Genomic DNA, 22,202 nt, shown 5'->3' with positions numbered 1-22,202 from the left:
TATTTCCTATTTTTTTCTTTTGTTGAATTTATTGGGATGCAATCTATAATAATAATAAAAGCATAATATGCTAATTAGACTGGACATCCTTCCAGATGTCCTTCCAGGACGAAGCCAGGGCTGCAGCCGTGGGATTAAGGCAGCTGCTGTGGCTGTGAGGGAAGGATCCAGGCAGCCGTGGCTGCGAAGGCCTACTCTTACATGCATTTCATGCATCAGGCCTCTAGTTGGTTAAAAAAATTGTATAGGTTTCAGGTGTATAATTCTACTACATCATCTGTATATTGTATTGTGTGTTCCTCACCCCAATTCAAGTCTCCTTCTATTTATTCCCCCATACCCTCTTCTACCTCCCCCTCCAAGGCTACCTTAATAGACTGTGATATAAGGAAGAAATTTCCCAATCCCGATTCTTATGAAGTGCCAGCCACCTGCAGCATTTACATCATGTCAGTTATCTATTGCCACAATAATGCTGTGTAATTTACAACCATAAAACCTCAATGGTGCACAATAAACAGGGAGTTGTGCTCAGGAGTCTGTGGATGGGCTGGGCGATTCTGCTGCTCTGATCTGGGCTTGGAGAGGCACTCCCATGAGTCAGCATCTGTTGCAGGTCTGCTGAATTGATCAATACCTGGGGCAACTCAGCTTAACCAGTTGGCTCATCCTGTAGCAGGCTAGCCCTGTGGCAGGATTCTAGAGAGAGTGGAAGCTTGCGAGGGCTCTTAAAGCGCAAGTCTACAATGCGAGTCACAGGACGAACCCATATTCAGAAAGTGGGGAAACAGACTCACCTTTGGATGAGGGAAGTTGTTACGTTACAGTTCAAAGGGTGTGGCTGCAGGGAGGACAGTAATTGATGCCTTTTATGCAAACAATTGACCATATCCACCCCCTAACTTTCACTCATTTAGGTAAAGGGTAGTTAGCACAATGTTCTGAAGGCTCTCCTCTCAGCCCTGGGCATCGGGGGTCTGTGTGCACATAGTGGGAAGGTAAGGCCTTGTATGTCAGTAGTCTGCTTTACCAAGCACAGCCTGGTGTACATCGTCAAGGGTGTGTATGACAGTACTCGGGAGATTATTTCAGATGTTCCTAACACTTCCCAAAGGAGGCTTCCCAGTTACCTTGCAGATCCTGCTTCTCTCCTGCCCTGGAATTCTAGTCAGACTCCAGTTAGCAAGGGGCACATCCATCCCAGTGGTAAAAAACCCATTGAAAGTGGCTTCCATCTTTTCTAAATGAATAAATACAAGTGATTTAACCTAACCTTCCAGACCCTGCACTGTCTGACCAAACAACACTTTCCAAAGTCACGTCCTAATGTAAGTCCTACACATCCGCACTATTACAGGGGGCTTTCTCCATCTGTCCTCTCTGCCTAAATGTCTTGTTCCTCAGTCTCTGCAAATCCAAATCTTAGATATTCTGTAGGTCCCTGTTTATTACCTGCTTTAAAAGCTGTCACTGATAACAGCAAATACAGTGCACTACTCCCCTATGTACTTGGCAGTGAGGAAAAAGGGTATTAAAGTCACACAAATCTGAGAACAGTTCAACCATCGACTTGTTTGATCTTAGACAGTTGCTTAATTGTGCTAAGCCGCGGTTTGCCGCTCTGTTGACTAATGAGTTTGCCGACCACTGTGCTAAGCCTATAGTTTTAACTGTCTAAAATCGGGATAATACCCACGTGCAAGATGATTATAATAAAAATAATGTTTAAAGTTCCTAATATTGAGAAGGTTCTTGATAAATGATGGCTATTTTATGACCCCATTTTACAAGCTATTACCTTATTCTTTGCTATGCTGGCAGATGTCACCTATCTTTTCTTCTTCTTACCCACACTTCCCCTTCTTAAGGACAAGGGCTGCCTTCTTTCTTATTACCTGCATTTTACAGATGAGGAAACAAAGGAACCACAATATTCAGTGATTTGCTCAAGGTCAGGTAGTTAGCAATGGTGGCACTTAGATTTGAATTCATTCCAGGATCTGCTTTCTAACCCCTACCTTGTACTGCCCTATCTTGGCCTGGGCTCCCAGGGGAGCAAAGCCCCAGATCCAGGCTGATTTGAGACCTAGGGGGCAGGACTGCAGGCCAGGGGGGCTCAAACAGGAAAGGAGGGATGACCGATGGAGTTGGCCTGGTACTCAACTCCACCAGACCCTTGGAGTCTCCAAATCGTGGCTTGGGGAAATGAAAGGAGGAAGCATTCATGCATTGTCTCCATTTACTGCTCCTGGGTTAACCACGAACTCCCTGCACTTCTGGTTGTGCACACTCAGCTCAGAGGCTGTTCCCTCTGCATCCCGCCACAGACTCCAGCAGCCCCGAGGCAGGAAAGCAGACAGCAGTCCAGGGCCACCAAAGGTACTTTCCCACCGAACCTGTGAACACCTGGCCACAGCTGGCATGGGACTGGTGGCCACAGCAGCAGGATGGGAGAGGTAGAGGGGCCATGGTGACCGCGAAGTGGGGTCTGAGAGGCATGCACCACCTCGCAAACCGAGGTGAAAAGTACTGCAACCAGGAGGATTCTCTGAACTTCACCTTGATGCAAAGACGGATGATTTACTTAAGTTTATTTTGGAGCAGGCCAGTGTAAGAGGGAGTATTAAGAATTCTTGCCTCACGTTCTTTTTAGAGTTCTATGGAAAGGCTTGGGCCCACCTGCGTTTTGAAACGTGAAGTATGTGAGATCCTGCGAGAAGAGACAGTCTCTGAAGCTGACTTTCTTCTCAACTCACAGAAAGTTAAGTGCATAAGAAACTATGACTTTGAATCGGTAACTTCCACCACGCAGCAGCATGTCCTAAAAATAACATGGCAGCAGTTGCAAGCTTTCCCGAGTCTTCCTAGCATCAGGCTTCGTGTTGGGAGAAATGGTCAGCCTTTCAATGGACAGGTACCGCTTGTCTACACTGGTCTGTGCACCTTCCCCTGTGGAACCTTCTAAATCAAAGGGCCCATTCAGGAATGGAGGAAAGAACTATAAAAGTTGCATGTTAGCCAGAGAGGAAAGTTATCCAACTTTTGGCTGGCAGTAAAACGCCAGGTTGATAGCATGGTCATTTAGATCATTAAGCAAGCCACTTGGGCTTACTTGAGGTAATGAAGTTCAGTGTAAAAGGCGGTAACACAAAGACCGAAGTACAAATCTTCCCCAAGCCCATTCCAGGTGCCAGCTCTCGGGCAAACAAAGATCTCTTACGTCTCAATTTCCTATAAAATGTCACTTCTTTACTATTTTAGTAACAAGAGATAATACTGAAATTAATTTGTCTCTTGCCGAGTTCACAACTGATATTTTAAAAGGTAACAATAACTATATATTTTGCCTAATTTATACTATTGCAATAGTCTACTAATGTAATATTGAGTGAATGTAAGAAATGTCATGAGACAACTGTGGGTCGGGAAGAAATAAGGGGAAAAGTGACTCTTATGATTCTGATGTCTTGTAGAATGCATGTCTATACTCAAGCAGAAACAAACCCAGGCAAGAATGCTACTTCAATGTAAGTACAAATATGTATATAAATATATAAGAAAGAGCAAATAATCGGGGTTCAGTTTTGCCAATTTTATTGAACCAATAAAATTCCTACTAATAACAATGAAATAAACTTTTGCAAGTATAAATGTGATACAGTTTAACAAAACCCATTGTTCTGTACCTATAAATAGATTTTCAAAATGTCATAGAAAGTGCAGTTATGAATTGTTAACATGTTAATACACAGTTCCTTTATTTCAAATGTGTTTGTCTTGACTCACTAACAGTTCCTTCTGCATCTGTTCAAATAATATTACCCATCCCTCCAAAAAAAAAAAAAAAAAAAAAAAGGCATTAAAGCACTAGAATATTACACATACACTGATCCGTTCAGGTCAGCTTTAGTCAGAGTTGTAAAATCAGCAACGTAAGAAAAATAAAACCTAGTTATACATACAAAAAGCTTTCATGGGTTCTATAATCTCCTTAACTGCTGACTCATGTGGAGGGCATAACAGTGGAGAAGGCTTATATGGGTAACTACCTCAGACTACATCTACAGCAGGGTCTGGTTCGCCAGAACACGTTTAAAGTGGCTGTTTCTCAAGTTTGCTATTTTCAGAATTGAAACTATAAATATAAGACTGCCATTTGACAATGCAAATTGTGTAAATCCTAAATTTCATCAATGATCTATTTGATAAAAGCTTATTCTAATGGAAAACCTTATATAGTAAGAGACTGATACATATCTAGCAGTCTTAAGATCATCCGCCTCACATTAGTCCAAAGTCACGTGCTTCGTAAAAAAACATTACAGTAACAAAGCACAGGACTACAAAGGCAAAACATCACAGCTTCTGATTACATTGAATAAAAAGTACCAAGGAACGCAAAAGATAGTTCTGTATTAATACTGATGAATTAAAGAACTATAATAGACATTTCACAGCATGCTACATATATCGCTCACAACTTAAGGATAAAATGAAGTCTAATTTTGAAAGTCAAGAAGTTGGCAATCTGATTTCATGTGCAATTCAGCTACAAAGTCTTAATATATACATTCATCGTGTAGCTGCCCTGCAAAATCAGGATTAAAAAAAAAAAAGATTTCAAGTTCAAATCCTGTTTCATAAGCTAAAGGATACATCCAGTTCTTCCATGACCAGAAAAGGTATTTTCAGGTTTGAAGGGGCTAATCCAAGTGGCAAGGCCATGTTCCACGTCGACCTGACAGGGTCCTTTTTGACCTTGCTCAGACTGTGCCTGTGATGTCACTGTTCTAGTAGCACGAAGAGGCCACACTGGCTTGTGGTTTGTTTTCTGTCTCTCCTATCTTAGGTTGAGAAGAGTAAATGTGAAGAGAAAGAGGGAGGGAAAAATTGTATTTTCTTTCCAGGGAAGATGTATCAATGCAAAGGAAATATCTGCATTAGATAGAGTTCGGATAACTTTCCTTGAGGAACAAGGGTACCATTGAACTCTGGCATTTTATTTTAGAGAAGCAGTGAAATTCAGACAGGAGAAAACAGCCTCCACATTACAAAGGAAACTACTTGGCCACCCAATTGATGTGCTTCCTTTAGCCTACATTTGATCCTTCCACATCAGATTTAGAAGCCAGATGGAAAATTTGTGAAGACTGATTAAGGAAGAGATGTACAATCGATTTCATTCGGTGTCATGATGGATATATCCAGCTAACCAGGATTCAGACATTTGCTTCTAAGAGGTTAAATTGAGGGGTAGAAGAGAAGATTGTTTTTGCAAGTTTATATACCAAGAATTATATTTGTCACATTTAAACTTACTAATGTTTGATACTGTCCTATGAGCTATAAAATGGGGTGTTTGTTCTAAAGGCTATTTTATAGTATGCATTTCATTTTTCCAGAAATTTCCACAAGCACTGCAAAGAATCAGATATTCTTCCTTCCCCCCACTTCTTATCTCCTTTTTCAATTCTGTACTTCATGATGGTGCAGCCACGATGAATTTAAAGCTAGAACAAATACTTCATGACATACAATTTAGTAAAAACCATTCCTTCAGTTTCCATTATTGTCTCATTCCTTAGCTAGGCACTGCTCCATTCCTGGGCCCTTAAAGGCATTTACTAGACTCTGCTGTCAGGTTGGGTTGCTCATGAATGGGAATGGAAAGCATCCAGATGCCACCATTGATCATAATAATCGATACTTTCAAACAGGTGGTTCGTTCGTCCCCAGGCCAGACAACCATCTATAGACAACCCTGCCCCATGTGAGAAACCTGACAGGTTTTCCTCTGTGACGACACCGAGTACACACTGGCGGGAGAGGAAGAACTGCTGCGTCTTCCTCCTCTGCATTTCCTGCTCCTCACAGATACTGCCTGGAAGTACCTAAGTGCAGCCAGAAAGTACAGATGACAAGGGCAACGCATTTCCTCTCCATCTCATAGGACGTTCCCCCCAAGAGAACAACAGGGTCGGCATGGGGGTGAGAAGTTAGTCTAACCCAGGAAAGCTTCATCAAACTCTCACGCAGCCAATTTTGTGGTGGGCTTCCGTGATCCAATAGGACCACCTAACCATCTTTTAGCAGATATCCTTCTACTAGACATGTGTTTCAAGGCCCAGATACCACCAAATACAACAAATGATCTGAAACACTGCCCATTTGTATGCCAGAAACCCCCTGTAACTGAAGGGTTACAGATCTGTCTGGACTCCTAGGGAACTTTAACTCCACATTCAAATAACTTGGACTAATACCAGTATTAACTACCTAATACAGATCCAGGTTAGAATGGCAATTCAATCACTTTAAAATCTGGTTAAATGCTAAGTTCTGCATGGTAGAAATAGTTCACTTTCTGTATCATGTATAAATATAAAGATTCCTACTTTGTTAGAAGGCAAAAACCTTCTATGATTTATTTTAACTATGGAAGTAGTATTACTGAACAACAGAGAGTGGATCCATGAAAAGGCTGGATACTCTGAATTTACAGGCTCTTTGGGGATGAGGTAGAGGAGAGCAAGACATTTTGGCAGCTGGGAAAGGTGGAACAGTCTGGGATGGACAGGATTACACTTGGTGCTGCGTAATATTTGGTAGGGCATCTGGGGCAAGGATTAGCCAAAATATAGCTGGATGGTTGTGGGATTTAGAGGGAGCTGGGACAATGGAGATAAAAATGACTTGGTAAAGTAAATGCTGGTGACTATCAGCAGGTGGCTGGTGATGTCTGGTTTGTAGTGTGACAAGGCATTCAGATCAAGATGGGCTGAGGGAAGGGGAGGAGAGGGAGCGGGTAGAGATTGAGGCACTTGGAGGATGAGAAAGCAGGCGGGAAGGGTGGATGGAATGCAGGCAGGAGCTCCCACGATGGGAAATGTCCTTTATAGTAAGTGTATGATGCTGAGGACAGCCACACTCTCCAAATTATGTTCCACGTGTTCTTTGAAAACCTTTTCCTTCCTCACCAGGCTCTGCCTTGACATATACATCTACCTCTATGATCCATTTCACCCCTGCTGTTTTTGTTCTAGGTCTCACCTGAGCAGACACTGCTAACTAAGCCACATTAGCATGAAAATAAGCTCCACATCCAGGAGGCAGGTAAGTTCTGTTGACTGAGATGAATACATTCATGTTACAGTACTGCTTCGAGGAAAGACTACTTATTTTGATTCTCAGTCTCCAGAGGAATATTATAGGGAAACACAGTTTATGATGACGGCCACCTAGAATAGGCTCTGATTATACAGATTAGCTAACTTAAAACTTGATCTGAACAGTACAGCCATATGTCTTTCAGTTTGCTGTTGAGTTATCCTAAGAACATTTCATATACTATTTATGTAACATTATGGTTGCCTACGTTTATTCCATGTAAGACCATCTATTTGCATAAAAAGGAAAAGTCCTATTAGATAAAGAGGTTAAGGTCTTGCTTTCCGGAGGAATAATTCAGAATTGTCTTTAAACACAACTAAAACAACACAAAAACCTCATTCTACTAGTATAGTGCAGATCATTTTTATAATTTGCACTGGAACTTATTTATTTCTCCCTGATGAATTTCTTTAGAGTTTAAAAGAAAGTTACCGTCATATACGCATGCACTCTGCACTACAGTGGAGAACTATTTTTAAGCACAGATCTTTGTTTATTAATTTTGTTTTGCTGTGGCATAAAAATCTAAGTTTTTGGATTAAAAAACTCTTTAAGGTGGAAAAGGAAAAAGAGTTCTGAAATAATGTTAGCTTTCAGAAGCACTGAAAAATTTTAGGGAAGTGTAACACAATTAAAATAGGGGTTCTGGTTCAAATAGCATTTTGATATAAAGCTTACACTGAGTTCTCTGTTCTAAAACAGCCTTGTGAAGCTTGGTCATTATTTGGGTTTGAAGCCATGATTAAAGGCCAAGGCCATGCCCCAGATTCACACTGGCCATCTTTTATTTTAAAAGTACCCCAAATGAGACAAAGATCCTTCCCCAGACTAAGACAATACACTTAGTTCAAAAAGGTGAGGAAGGTAATAAGTCATCGAGTCTCAAAAGCCTCTTTTCCTCTACATATTATGAGTCTGCCCGAGAAGGCCTAATCTCAAGGATCCCATGAGGCCACTTCTGGCCACTCCCGCGGTCAAGGGATCGGGCCAAAGGACAGATTCACTTTCAGATGGCAGAGTATTTAGATATTTCTTAAGGGGATCTGAGAAAGGAAGAATTACAACGGAAGCTGGAAAACTTGAAATTCAAAGTAAATCGACATTGATCAAGCATTTACATCAGTGGGTGACTAAACTAACTTTAACATAACAAGCTACGAAGGTAGAGAATTCACATTCGCATGTGCTTTTTTTTTTTCACGTACACTTGCACATTTAAAGTTTGGCACGGTGTGAGCCCATGGGATAGGTTAGCGTCTTGTATAACCACATCACTTCACCAATTGAACCAGATAGCTCTTTTAAAAATATCACATTTTAATATAAAAAGCTATACTATAAATTACTACATAGTAAATTCAATACTCTGAAAAAATACCACCCTGGAAAACCGCATCAGAATTTCAAGTCTGCATTAGATAAAGTCCACAGCAAGCTCGCTGTAAAATGGTATCCACAACCTGGAATGCTGCGCATGCGTCTGAGTAGGTGCTTAATTAAACACCTCCAGAGGTCACCTTCTCTAGGCTGGTTCACTGAGATTCATAAATAGATTGTTTTGTTTCTGTTTATAGTTCCAAGCCAACTTATTTTCCTGATTACTGATGAGATGGATCAATGCTGAGCTGGAAAGAAACCTTGCTAGGAAAGAGATCTAGTAAAGGCACTAAATTTCCATAACCCAAACTCCAACTACTTACATTTCTGAGGGAAAAAAGCAAAAAACAAAAATGAAGAGGCCCTTTTAGTTACTTAAGCCTTGTTTCCTCTTTTGGTCTAAAGCTCATAATGGTGTTCTGTGAGACTTTCTCCTCCTTTTCAATATATAAAAATCATTTTCCTCCTATAATAGAGGTCCCCTGCACAAACATAGGGCTATTAACTGAAGGACTCCTATTAAAAAAACAAATGTCAAGAATAAAAGAGATTCTCAACTTGAAATTTTTTTAAAGTTTGGGAAGGTAAATGGACATTTATGTTGTCGTACGGGTTTTGCCATTCTCCTATATACTTTTTAAATACATAACTATATAATATGATATTGAATAAAGCCAATATATGGCATATCAACAAACAAAACAGAAGAAACCTGGCACAAGTTCTTTAAGTAATCTCTTTAAATAAACCACCCTCGTCTTTAAAAAATTAGTAATTTTTTCCTCACATGGAAGTTTTCAAAGAAGATCCTGGAATCCAAAAATGCAGAACTGCCTTATGTTACTAGGCTCACAGTCTTCTTCCTATTTTCTCATCTGGGACAAAATTTAAAAGAAAGCAACCTACTGCATTGTACCAGAAAAGGATGATAAATGGGAAGGGGGGAATCATTAAACGAAACACTAGCCCACTATTCTTTCATGAGAGAGGAAAAAGAGAAAGTCCTCTATAACAAATAAGTCTAAAATGAAATCTTTGTGGGAAATCTAACAAAAATTTTAACTATTAAATACTATTTACTAGGAAAAAATTGATCTGCTTTAAAAAAATTAGCATGTTGGTGTACAATTTAAGTCACCATTAATTAACCACAAAGTGTTTAAGCTGTGCAGTTGTGTCCCACCGGATGGTTGTAAGCATCTCTTTAGGCACTTCGCTGGTTCATTAACGTAACACAAATTAAAGCTATAAACACAGAATGTTGTGCTCTGTGAAGATAGTCTAATCAAGCAACACAAACCAATGCAAAAATGTGACTTTTTGGATGCTTATATTCCTCCCCTAAGACTTGTTCATTTTTTTTTAAACTTGTCGTCCAAAGAGATTTTTCTGGGGAAGGGGATGCTTTGGCTTTATGAAAGGAACACTGTTCAACCCCAGTAAGATGAAAGCCTTGTGCAATAAAGAAATCTGAACCAAATTTCTTTATGGCTCTGTCTTAAAGGACACTTCTGCAGTGACATAATAGGGGGGAAGTTTAGTATGTTTTTTAACATATTGCACTCTTTTTGTTCTTGTTGTTGTTGTTCATTCACATTAATGCATAGAAACACAATTTTTAACTTTGAATAATAAACCATTTAACCTATTATAATAAAAATCATGGAAAATAAGTTCTAAAAGCCTAACAGGAAAAAAAATATACGTCGAGTAACCTTCTTATGCTTACTGCAATATAGAAAACACTATGAGAAAAGAAAAATGTGCAAAGAAAATTTTTGGTCAGCCTAGTGTGGGTACAAGTTTACATGTGCCAACTAAATAAACTATAAGCAGCACTGTGAGCACTGATAACTGAAGATGACGGAGGATTACTGTCAGTGATAGGAAGGATTGTGCATAATTCCACCTTTAATATACACATCTGATATGGAAAACAGAAACTTCTGTTTCAGAAGAGAAAGAAAATAGCTGAATTTGGCATTTCAGTAGCATGCTATAGAATTCATCATGATTAATTTCACATTAAATTATGGACAATGGCTGTATCACATTTCACGTTATTGCCAATAGCAGTAAAAGAACAAAAACAAACAAAAAAACCAAACAGTGCCTGACAATAATCTCCTGGGGACACAGGGTTGTGTCCTGTGAGCAGCTTAGTTCAACAGCGCATGCTTTTCCTCTACCAGATTTAGGACACACCATGAAAAGTGGAGTGTCCAGAGGAGGTTATTCTTTGCTGAATTCCAATATCTGAATAAACAATTGCTTGAGCAGATTGTAAGCGCTTTTCCTTATTCAACAACAACAAAAAAAGGTGGGGAGAGAAATACACATACACACAAACCCCAAAGCGCTGAAGTTAAGCATTAACAAACCAGGTTCATGATTTATGATCAGTTTCCAAAACTCCAACTATAACAATGCAAAGTAGTGCTCCTCAGTATTATTTTCGCAATTGTTAGTAATGTTAAGCATCAAGAAAAAGAAAACACATCATTGCACATTACAGCCGCCCCCCCAAACGGCTAAACTTTGACACAGAGAATTGAATAACTTTTGATGCTACATCACAAACTGCTTCTGATGTATATATCTTATGTGAAAAGGTCTTTACACACATCTGACATTTTCCCTGGGTGAGGCTTCAGGTCAAATGCCGAGTTATGGCACGAAGAGCATACAGAAGTTCAGCTTGCATCCGTGCTTCCATTAACAGTAAATTGACATGAACCTGGAAATGAAAATGTTATCAATTTAATGACCATTATAAACAACTGAAAAACTTTAAACTTTTTTCATATAGCAGACATTCACAAAGGTTTTTCTTGTGTATGAAGACTCATTTACAAACATACACGCCTAAGCATTGCTATACATGCACATGATGTGAAACTCACAAGAAAACTGTTTATAAAAAAATGGCTCTTGTGCCCAGCTGGTGTCACTCAGTGGAATGAGCATCATCCTAAGCACCAAGAGGTCACCAGCTTGATTCCCGGTCAGGGCACATGCCCAGGTTGCGGGCTCGATGCCCAGGTTGCGGGCTCGATGCCCAGGTTGCGGGCTCGATCCCCAGTAGAGGGCGTGCAGGAGGCAGCCAATCAATGATTCTCTCTCATCATTGATGTTTCTCTCTCTCTCTCCCTCTCCCTCTCCCTTCCTCAGGGATCAAGCTTCTAACCCGGGTATGTGTCCCTGACTGGAATCAAACCCAGGACTCTTCAGTCCGCAGGCTGTCGCTCTATCCATTGAGCAAACAGACTAGAGCTAAATATATATATATATATATATATATATATATATATATATATATAAAGTTGGCTAGATTATGCCACTTCCATTTCTATAACGGCACTAATTTATTAATATTTTCATAATCATTACTTCTCATATTGAACATCTATCTATGGTATAATGTTTAGTCATGAAACAGACCTTTTCTGAGTGTTTGAACTGACGCCAGTAACTATCATACATGCGCTTGGTAGTTCTCTCAGGATAGCAGGTCACTGTCTTAATGTAAACCTTCAGGCTTCGTTCAAGTAATTGATTAACTTCTCCGTAATCATAGTCATCATACCTATGAGGAATGACAACAGCTTTATAATGACAAAATCAAAATTTCTGATTTCTAAAGCTGTAATAGAGACACTTATTGTCCAGTAATTAAATACCAAAAGCTCATTAATTAAATTCATCTAAAAATATTTATTGAGTGCCTATTATGTGCCATATGCTTTCTAGGCACTGGTGATACACAAATGAACAAAATAGACAAAAGCCCACAGTCTTGTAGAATTTAAATTCTATGGGAGAAAAAAAAGTTAAAAAGATAAACATAGTATGTAGATGTGAGAACTGCTATGGAGATAAAGTGAAACTGGGGGCTAAGAGGAGAGGAACTGTGATTTTAGATAGGAAGGCCTCTCTCAGAGGTCAACATCTGAGCAAAGACCCAGGAGCAAGTATAAAGCCCTAAGTAGGAGTCAAGTGTTTCAAGGAAGGAGGAGTAATGACTCAAATAAGATGATAACTGGAAACCACCAAAGTAGCATGTACAGAGGTCACTGGCAACCTCAATAAGATAGTGGTTTCAAGAGAGAATGAGAGTTAAGAAAATGGTGATAATAAATATACCACCAAAGAGATTTGCTGTGCACAGGAGCAGAAAAATGAGGCAACAGTCAGAAGGAAAAGCCTGATGAAGAAAAAGAATCTCTTTAGCCCAGCGAGTGTGGTTCAGTGGTTGAGCATAGACCCAGGAATCAATAAGTTTCTGGTTTAATTCCCGGTGAGGGCATATGCCTGGGTTGCAAGCTTGATCCCTGGTAGGGGATGTGCAGAAGGCAGCAGATCAATGCTGTTCATCTCTCATCCATGTTTCCATCTCTATCCCTCTCCCTTCCTCTCTCTCTAAAAATCAATAAAATGATATTTTAAAAAAGAATCTGTTTACAGATGAGAGAAATGCATGTTTATATACAGATGGGAAAGATCCAAGAGCGAGAGTAAAGGTGATCACGCAGTAGAGGGGAGATTGCTAGAATAAGGATCTTTAGAAGAAGAGAGGAGATGGGACTTTGTGCCCAAGGGCATAGGAGCATAGACAGTTCATCCACAATAAGAGAGAGAAGCCAGAAGAAGGAGGCACAGAGGCAGACAGGAGGGTAAATGCAGTAGTGGGGGTTTGTAGAATTTCTGGTCTATATTTTCAGTTAATATTTAACCCAAACACAATGCTTAAAAAAAGAGCATCTCAAGAATTTTACATAAGCTTTATTTAGTAGCATATCAGAGATAAAGTCACCATAATATTTGTTATTTATTGTCATGAATAAACATTATCACAACTGAATTAAATTCTATTGTTTATTTTTAAAAATAAATCTTTATTGTTCAGATTATTACAATTGTTCCTCTTTTTTCCCCCATAGCTCCCCTCCACCCAGTTCCCACCCCACCCTCTGCCCTTACCCGCCCCCCCCCCCCACTGTCCTCATCCATAGGTGTATGATTTTTATCCAGTCTCTTCCCGCACCCCCCCATGACCCTTTCCCCCCAAGAATTGTCAGTCCACTCCCTTTCTATGCCCCGGATTCTATTATATTCACCAGATTATTCTGTTCCTCAGGTTTTTTCACTCACTTGATTTTTAGATTCACTTGTTGATAGATACGTATTTGTTGTTCATACTTTTTATCTTTACCTTTTTCTTCTTCTTCTTCCTCTTCTTAAAGAATACCTTTCAGCATTTCATATAATACTGGTTTGATGGTGATGAAGTCCTTTAGCTTTTTCTTATCTGTGAAGCTCTTTATCTGACCTTCAATTCTGAATGATAGCTTTGCTGGGTAGAGTAATCTTGGTTGTAGGTTCTTGCTATTCATCACTTTGAATATTTCTTGCCACTCCCGTCTGGCCTGCATAGTTCCTGTTGAGAAATCAGCTGACTATTGTATGGGTGCTCCCTTGTAGGTAATTAACTGTTTTTCTCTTGCTGCTTTTAATCTTCTCTCTTTGTCTTTTGCTCTTGGCATTTTAATTATGATGTGTCTTGGTGTGGTCCTCTTTGGATTCCTTTTGTATGGGGTTCTGTGCGCTTCCTGGGGGGAAGTTTCCAGGTGGGGGAAGTTTTCAGTCATTATTTCTTCCAATAGGTTTTCAGTATCTTGCTCTCTCTCTTCTTCTGGCACCCCCATAATTCGGATGTTGGTATGCTTGAAGATGACCCAGAGGCTCCTTACATTATCTTCATATTTTTTCTTTTTTCTTTTCCAGTTGGGTGTTTTTTGCTTCTTTGTATTTCAAATCTTTGACTTGATTCTTGCAATCCTCTAATCTTCTGTTAGATCTCTGTATATGATTTTTTATTTCAGTCAGTGTATGCTTAATTTCTAGTTGGTCCTTTTTCATATCCTTGAGGGTCTCGCTAAATTTATCAGCCTTTTCTAGAAAATTCTTGAAAAACCTTATAACCGTGGTTTTGAACTCTATATCCAGTTGTTTGCTTTCCTCCATTTCTTTCATTTGTGATCTGTTTCTTCGTCTCCACATTTTGGCTGTTTCGCTGAGTTGACAGAGTGGCTTTGTGTGCTAGGTGTCCTATAGGGCCCAGTGGCTCAGCCTCCCCAGTTGCCTGAGGTGGACACTCTTGGTGCACCCCCTTGTGGGCTGTGTGCACAGTTTTGTTGTAGTTAAGTCTTGATTGTTGTTGTTATCACTGGGAGGAATTGACCTCCAGGCCAATTGGCTGTGAGGATCAGTTGTGTCTATGCTGGGAGAACTTCTGTGCTGGAGACACCCTTATGAGATAAGACTTGCAAAAGCCTCTGTGCTCAGCTTGGATGGGGTGGAGTCTCAGGGCAGAGCAGACAGCAATGGCTTCCCGTCAGCCCTGCCCTAAGAGGCTGGGTCTCAGTGTCCTGCGGTAATTGCTGCAAGCACCTCTGAGAGAAAGCCGCCCTTGAGTTCCACCGCTGCCAGACAGTCCAGTTTCTCCCCGAATGAGTCTGGGTCCCCAGAGTCTCGCCCGGAACTGGAGTTCAGTGCAGTTGGGAGCTTTTGTCTCCCTCCCGCTTGAGAAAGCCAGCTGCGCACTCAGTTGCCAGCCTCTCCACACGCGCGTCTCAGTACCTCTGCCTCCTGCAGCTCCTCTGAGTCTCAGTGTGCTTTTCTCTTTCCTTCTAGTTGTAGAATTTCCACTCAGCCAGTCTTCCTGTGGTTCTGGATGATGTCCGTTTTGTCTTTTAGTTGTAGTTTTGAAACTGCTGTGCGAGGCAGCAGTTTAGGTGTTTACCTATGCCACCATCTTGGTTTCTCTCTCTATTGCTGTTTATTTTTCTTATTTAGGTAGGTACAATATCTGTTTTAAAATGTAATGATTCTGTGATAACTTATTGTCTAGGATGGTAAGTGGGTAAATAGCAATTACTATATATCACCATAGTAGTGTCTTCTAGGTAGAATGTTGATTTTTCAGGAATTTTTTTTTTTATGTTAAAATTATAGAAACTACTTCACTTAAATTCTAATTCCACTTCACAGAGACTTCCTGATACTATATCAGAAAGAACATAGTACAGAGTCAAACTGAATGCATCCACATCTGGGGATTTCTCTTTCTACAAATCTATCTCCTTAAAAGCCTCAAAAAACAGCTCAAAAGGGCACATTAAAAATAAAAAGCTTTCCTGATCACACCATGATTAGACTCTTCAATCTCATTTATTCACTGTCCTCTCAATGCTAATCTTTAAAAAACTGAGAGGCTATTAATTTACATTGATTGAGAGTTTTCTTTCAGTGTTTTTATGTGAACTTATGCAAGCTTTATGAGAGAAGAATCTATCCTAGTTTTATTTATACCCTAATTATTATTCATTCAAAATAACTATCTAACCAGCATTTATTAAAGTGATCTAAAGGAATACAATATATGGTTTTTAACTGCTATTTCTTCCAGTAAGGATTCTCAAACTGAGTCTGATTTTATCCTATCTCCAATAATTCCTGATATTTTCCCCCTCTTTAGTAAATTATTACTACTGTATTTACATATGCATATTAATATTCACCACAGTTAACCATAGAAAAATGCTTTTCTATAAAATGGAATTGATTTTCCAAAATCAGAAGTCCACATGTAGTATTTTCTCCCCAAAATACATACTCCTAAACAGGACAGGAGTAAGGCTAGTGTCAGAATTTTCTTTTAGAAATGTGTAAACCGGTCTCCACAATGAGCATACCTGATTCCAAACATACAGTGGACATAGTTAAATAAAGCTCTGCGTAGCATGGTTGTGTCGACATCTTCGTGGGTGGCCATAGTGTTATAGGTGAGACTGTAGACCATGCGAAACTTTTCATCAAGAAGATGTCCAATGTCAGAATAAAGTCTGTTCACCAGGGAGAACCCATGGTTTTCCCAGGTATAGTCCTAAAAGAGTAAAACATACACACTTACAAAATGGGTATTCTTCATTTAAGTAAACTCTAGGTTTTTATTAACTACTAGGAGCCCAGCTCGCGATTTGAAATTGTGCGGTGCCGCCCACCCTCGAGTCGCCGGTCCGGCCCTGCTTTGCTCTCTGGGCCCCGCAGCAGCCGAGGCCGCTGCCAATCCGGCCCTGCCTCCCTCTCCGGCCCTTGAAGCAGCCTTGGCTGCTGCAGATCAGGCCCTCCCCCAGCGCAGGAGCACGGAGGCCCCTGCCGCCCCGCCCCACATGCTGCGTGTGCAACCTCCTCCTGTCCGGTCGACCCGTTACGGTGTCCTGGTTAATTAGCATATTTCTCTATTATATATATAGATAACTACTTAAGCAAGTAAGTGAAGATATTTCAAATTTATTTCTAAATTTGTAGCTTTGCTAAAAAGTCTTCACATCAGTTTGTAGATTTGAGTGCCATGCTATTTCCCACGTTCAGGGGTTAGCATGTTCGTGATAAACTGGCTACTTCCTATGGTCAAGTGCTATGCAAACTACGCCCTTATCTGGAAGAACCCCAGAAGATCTTGGACTATTTTTATGTGACCAAACCTATTCAATGACATGGACAGTTAGCAGATCATCTGAAATAGGCACAATGGAGTTTGTCTTAATTCAAATTTGCACCCTCTTTAGGGGTAAATCATTATTGTGACTGTTTTTCTAGGGGTGGGGAGGGGATAACTCTGAAGCCGTTAGCTACTGATTTAGGATTGTATTATAAAATGTCTTTTTGTTATAAATGTGATGTGATGCATCACTGGGTTTTTTCTCTGCTATGTTCCTCCCCCCAAAATGGTATGAATATTATACAACTACAATGTAATAATGCCATAACTGAAGGAAGCCTTTTCCTTTTGCCTTTTTAGTGGGGAAAATGTTGAGATAATAATCTACCTATTAAGACATCAAATTAAACTAGGCTGAAAACAAGATTAAATAAAGTGATTTATAGACTATCAAAATGACCTACTAATTTCTTTAGAAGTCAATTTATTTACATTTAAACATGTCACAGTTAAAATAACAGTATTTATTCTCTAGTTTCTCTGAAATACAGACATCTCATACCTGAGCTCGGAATGTTGGCAAATGTTCTTCTCCTCGTCTAGCAAAGTCTTCATACCCAAAACCAGGGTCTTCAATGTATCGGGAGACATCAGATGTTATAATCATGTCATCCTCAAAATCTAAGAGCAACAACAATCTAGTGTTAGGGAAACCACATAGTTAGAACAATGAAACCCCTCCATTTTCCTCCACTTTTTAGTTTTTCCATGGATTTCCAGAGTGATAATATTGACTACCTGGCTTAAATTCAAATAAAATATCTACTATTTAAGTTTTGAATACAATTTCATTACCAAATCCTGGCCATCTCAGCATTTAACTATAGTTACTCAGTCAAAAAATTGATGAAATTAAAATACCTAAATAGTAGTAGCACATTTAGACAAGGAAGATAGCCAGGCCTCTGGTTAAAATGCTTAAACTTTTAATCTCTCTGGGGATGAAGTGGGATGTGGGGAAAGAGAAGAGGTGAAGGTAAAGAGCACTTTAAGTGAGCTGAATGTTAAGATAAATTTTGTTAAAATTAGATAGATGGTGTTTCATCTGGATTCACAGGGAAAATGAGTTCATTTTTAGTTTACCAGGAGGCATATAAGGAGAAGGAAGGGAACACAACAGGGAGGACAGTAGACTTCCAGGAGTCACTATTATTATTAGTTGATTTGCTGTCAGTTAAAGAGGAGGTTTCTGTTTGGGAAAATTCATTGAGTTCTACACCTAAGATATGTGTGCTTCTCTGTGCACATGAAAAGAAAAGGTATACAACATGTGGAGTAAACAATATGCTAATGAGATTGTGAATGGAATACTATCAAAGTGGCATTAAGGAAGAGAGGAAGACTACAATATCATCATAAGACAGCTAATTTCTGCATTCTTGATAATATTAAAAATTCACCCCTGAAAGACTGTAAAAACCCAATGCATGTTAATTTAATTTAAAGATAATTACCTTTTAACTCACTTTTTTAGGTTAATCTTTATAATTACTTTTCCCTGATTTCAACCACAAAAGGAAATGAACCTTTATTTACTACCTTCTGTTATAAAAAATAAACATATTTTAAAAAATAAATGAAAAAACTAGCTCCTTCCACACAAAGAATATTTTATTAGTATTTTAATTAATATTAAAAATACATTAAATATTTAATAAATAAATATAAATTAAATAGTTAAAATAATTTTATGGCATAACAAAAAACTATAACTCTTAATGGACAGTGTTGATAGGCTTAAAAAACAAGTGCAATTATAGTAATTCATCTGAAAGACCTGGTAAACTAGTAGTACCTTCATTATCTTTATTTAATCTTTGTTATTTCATGAAAAGCCTCACAATAAGTATTCTTTTTCAACAAGTTTTGAGCTTCCTTGGGTCATTAGCAGGGACTAATTGGAGTGCTTGATAATAAGGCAAGAAAGATCAAGTGCCCAGACTACCCAACCTAGGAAATATTGTATGAAATTCTTAGCTAATTCCTTTATTACACCAATGAGACTGGCATTGTTGAGTACTTACTCTATACCAGGTACTATGCTATGTACCTGTTATTTATTTATTTTTTTGTTTCATTACAGTAAAAGAAGTATCTACTTAAGACATAAGTAAACCAAGTGTAAGTTACGGATACTATTGTTGGTACTGAGTGTCAGAAAGAAATACAATGTGGATTAGTTTAAGATGATGTGGAAAACTTGTAAACATTAAATCACTGAAATTGGTCTGAAGCTTCAAAGTGACTTTCAGCTCTAAAGAGAAATCTCAAACTCCCCCAGCCCACTCCTCAACCACTCTGTTGCCTCCTCCTTATGCTCCAGTTCTTTATTCCGGGTAAATAGAAATGCTTTATGAATGGCGTTTTCAATGCATTATCTTTTAACATTTACCAATGAGGTTAATTAAGCTTGTCCATCCCATAATAATAAAATAAAGCCAAAAAAAAAATGCAATTGCTGAGGCCACAATGAAAGCAAGGAGTTTTGTGGAGTGCAAAGTAAAATTAAAACAAGCACAGTGAGTGATAACTGAACTCTGTAAAACAGTTTCTCTCTTGAAGTGATTTCCCCCCGCCCCCCACACTATATAGCCTGCTGGTTTCATTTGCCAAAAATCAATACTGGAGTTGGCTATTACTTAGCTAGTTCCTTTGACTTTAATGTTAGTTTTTGTTTTGCTCCTATACATTTTTGGATTGTTATATGACTTTCAAACATCTTTAAACAATAAAGAGTAACTAACCAAATAACATAAAAATGTATCCTATGAATATTATCCATTCATTCATTTTTAAATTAGGAGTCAATTGAGACCTGTTTTCTAGACAATTTTGTCTACAGAAAAAAATATACAAAGATCTTTCAAACCACACATATCTTTTTTCTAAATCTATCTTAAGATGTTAAAGTTTAAAAAAAATTAAAATTAGTACTGTGATTAACAAATCTAAAGCTCTCACTTTAATTCTACCTAAATAAATATTTCAAAGTCTGAACTGAAAGGAAATAGTATTTTGCACTTTGTCTGCACTCTTCTGCCCCTAAGAAGTAGCTATTAATAAAATACAGAAAACATTATGCTATAGTAACGAAACACCTTTCTAACTTGAAAAAACCCCCAACACAATAAAAGCTAGTTAACTCTGTTACCAAGCTACAGAATATCACCCTCATATAACACTCTAAATATTTATTTTCTTCAAAAGACTTGAAAAACTATTGTTAGAATCTCCCCATAGAATCTGGAATGCTTTATCACACTGGTTAAACCAAGAAATCGTTTACTTTTTTTAAAACCAAGAAATTTTGCATAGGAAAAAATAAATTTCTATTTTAAAACTGTGCTAAGTTTATAAAAATGACACAATTAGCCAGTGTATGAAGTTATTTTTCTAACTTATCTTTGTGTGACCAGCAAATTTAGTACTGGGAATGTTTAAGAGTAAATAATGAGATGATTTATTTCCTTGAATTATTTACAAATGATACAGCCTCTACTGTTAAAATTAGAACACAATTTGGGTCTAAGACTTGCTAGTCAAAAATTCATTTTAGAAGGCAGTAGTCCTGCTCAAGGGTCCAGGAAGATAGAAACTGGGATCCAGGAAAGATTTTCAGCAGTAAAAAAATAAAAACAAAAACCTATCTTTTAAATTCTAATGATCTTAGAGAAGCTCTTAAAAAGTAATATCTAAAAGCAAATAGATATTAGTAACTTTAATAAAAATGTTTACATTTTAGAATATTGGCTTACCTAGAAGGTTACTCTAGGCTCATTATTACTATTATAATAATTATGTTTTTTCTGACTTGAGAGACAGAAAGGGAGGGAGGGAGGAAGAGAGGTAGGGAGAAGGAGAGGAAGAGGGAGAGGGAGAGGGAGAGAGGGACAGAGAGACAAAGACAGGTTGACTCACCACCTTTTGGTGTATGAGACTATGTTCAACCAGCTCAGCCACCCAGCCAGGGCCCTAGGCTCATTATTTTTCGTTGTTTCATTTGTTCTACCTGGATGATTTTTATAATCAACTAGAGGCCAGATGCATGAAAATTCGTGCAAAAGTAGGCCTTCCTTCCCCTGGCTGCTGGCACCCGGGACCCAGGCTGCTTCCCTCCGACCCTGGCTTTGTCCAGAAGAACATTTGGTCTAATTAGCATATTACCCTTTTATTATTATAGATTATTTTGATTTTAACCCCAAATATATGCTGAAAACTTCCAAAACTTTATCTTGAGCTAAAAACTCTCTCCTGATCGTCACACTAACTACTCTGAGTGTGTTTGCGGACTAGCATTAGTCCCACCTGGAGCCGTGACAGAAAGTGTGGCCTATCCCGTCCTAGCCCAGATGGACTGCACTCCAGCCAGATTCCCCAGTGACTCACATGCACAGTAAAGTTTGAGAAGCACTGTGCAGACATCCCTGGACTGGATGTTGTAAAGGAACTCCACATGTCCAAACTAAGGCAGCTTATCTGTTCCTTAAGGTTAGAAAGATCAATCACTATGATAAGGCCCCTGTCCACCTACCCAGCTCCTTGTCCCATTACCTATATCTCATGATTTATGTCCTAACAACATGGCCATTTGTTCCAGAAGCAAGCATCCTATTTCCTTACCACCGTGCCTTGGCTCAGGTGTGGATGCTGTTTACACCAACTCCCTTATCCCCCAGCCACTGCCTGACATCCCTGCACTCAGCTTAGAGCCAAATGGTTGGAGAAAGTCATCTTCTGGGCACCCCTTCTGTCTACACTCCTCCCCCACTAAGGCTGGGTTCAGGGTCCTCTTCTGGGCTCAAAAACCTTCCACATTCCACTATGTATTATAATTACTTATCTTTCCCACCAGCAATGACAGTTCCCTGAAAGCAGGAACCATGCCTCATGTAGGCTGAAAATCCATTTGCCACAGTGCTGAGAGTATATGGCAGGGGTGGGCAAACTTTTTGATTCGAGGGCCGGAACAAAAGCATGGATGGAGTGTTTGTGTGAACTAATATAAATTCAAAGTAAAGGAGCAGAGGGGAGAGCAAGAGAACCCTCCGCTCTTTCAGCTCCGTGGGCCGGATAGAACAGCCGAACGGGCCAG

General features: G+C 39.1%; 1 protein-coding gene across 1 annotated transcript in view; it reads right to left on the bottom strand.

The window, feature by feature from the left end:
* Positions 1–7,679: 7,679 nt before the first annotated feature.
* The window catches only part of SESN3 (sestrin 3), a 68,741-nt gene continuing 54,218 nt past the window's right edge, over positions 7,680–22,202 (bottom strand). Inside the window, exons 7-10 of the mRNA XM_080641951.1 lie at positions 17,613–17,731; positions 16,302–16,492; positions 11,989–12,133; positions 7,680–11,284 (exon numbers count right to left, since the gene is read on the bottom strand). Of these exons, the coding sequence (XP_080498077.1) occupies positions 11,198–11,284; positions 11,989–12,133; positions 16,302–16,492; positions 17,613–17,731 (542 nt within the window). The 3' untranslated portion in view covers positions 7,680–11,197. The remainder of the gene's footprint in view (positions 11,285–11,988; positions 12,134–16,301; positions 16,493–17,612; positions 17,732–22,202) is intronic.

Source organism: Plecotus auritus, assembly GCF_963455305.1.
Source record: "Plecotus auritus genome assembly, chromosome: 9".
NCBI lineage: Eukaryota > Metazoa > Chordata > Mammalia > Chiroptera > Vespertilionidae > Plecotus > Plecotus auritus.
This window is presented reverse-complemented; position numbering and strand designations above follow the sequence as displayed.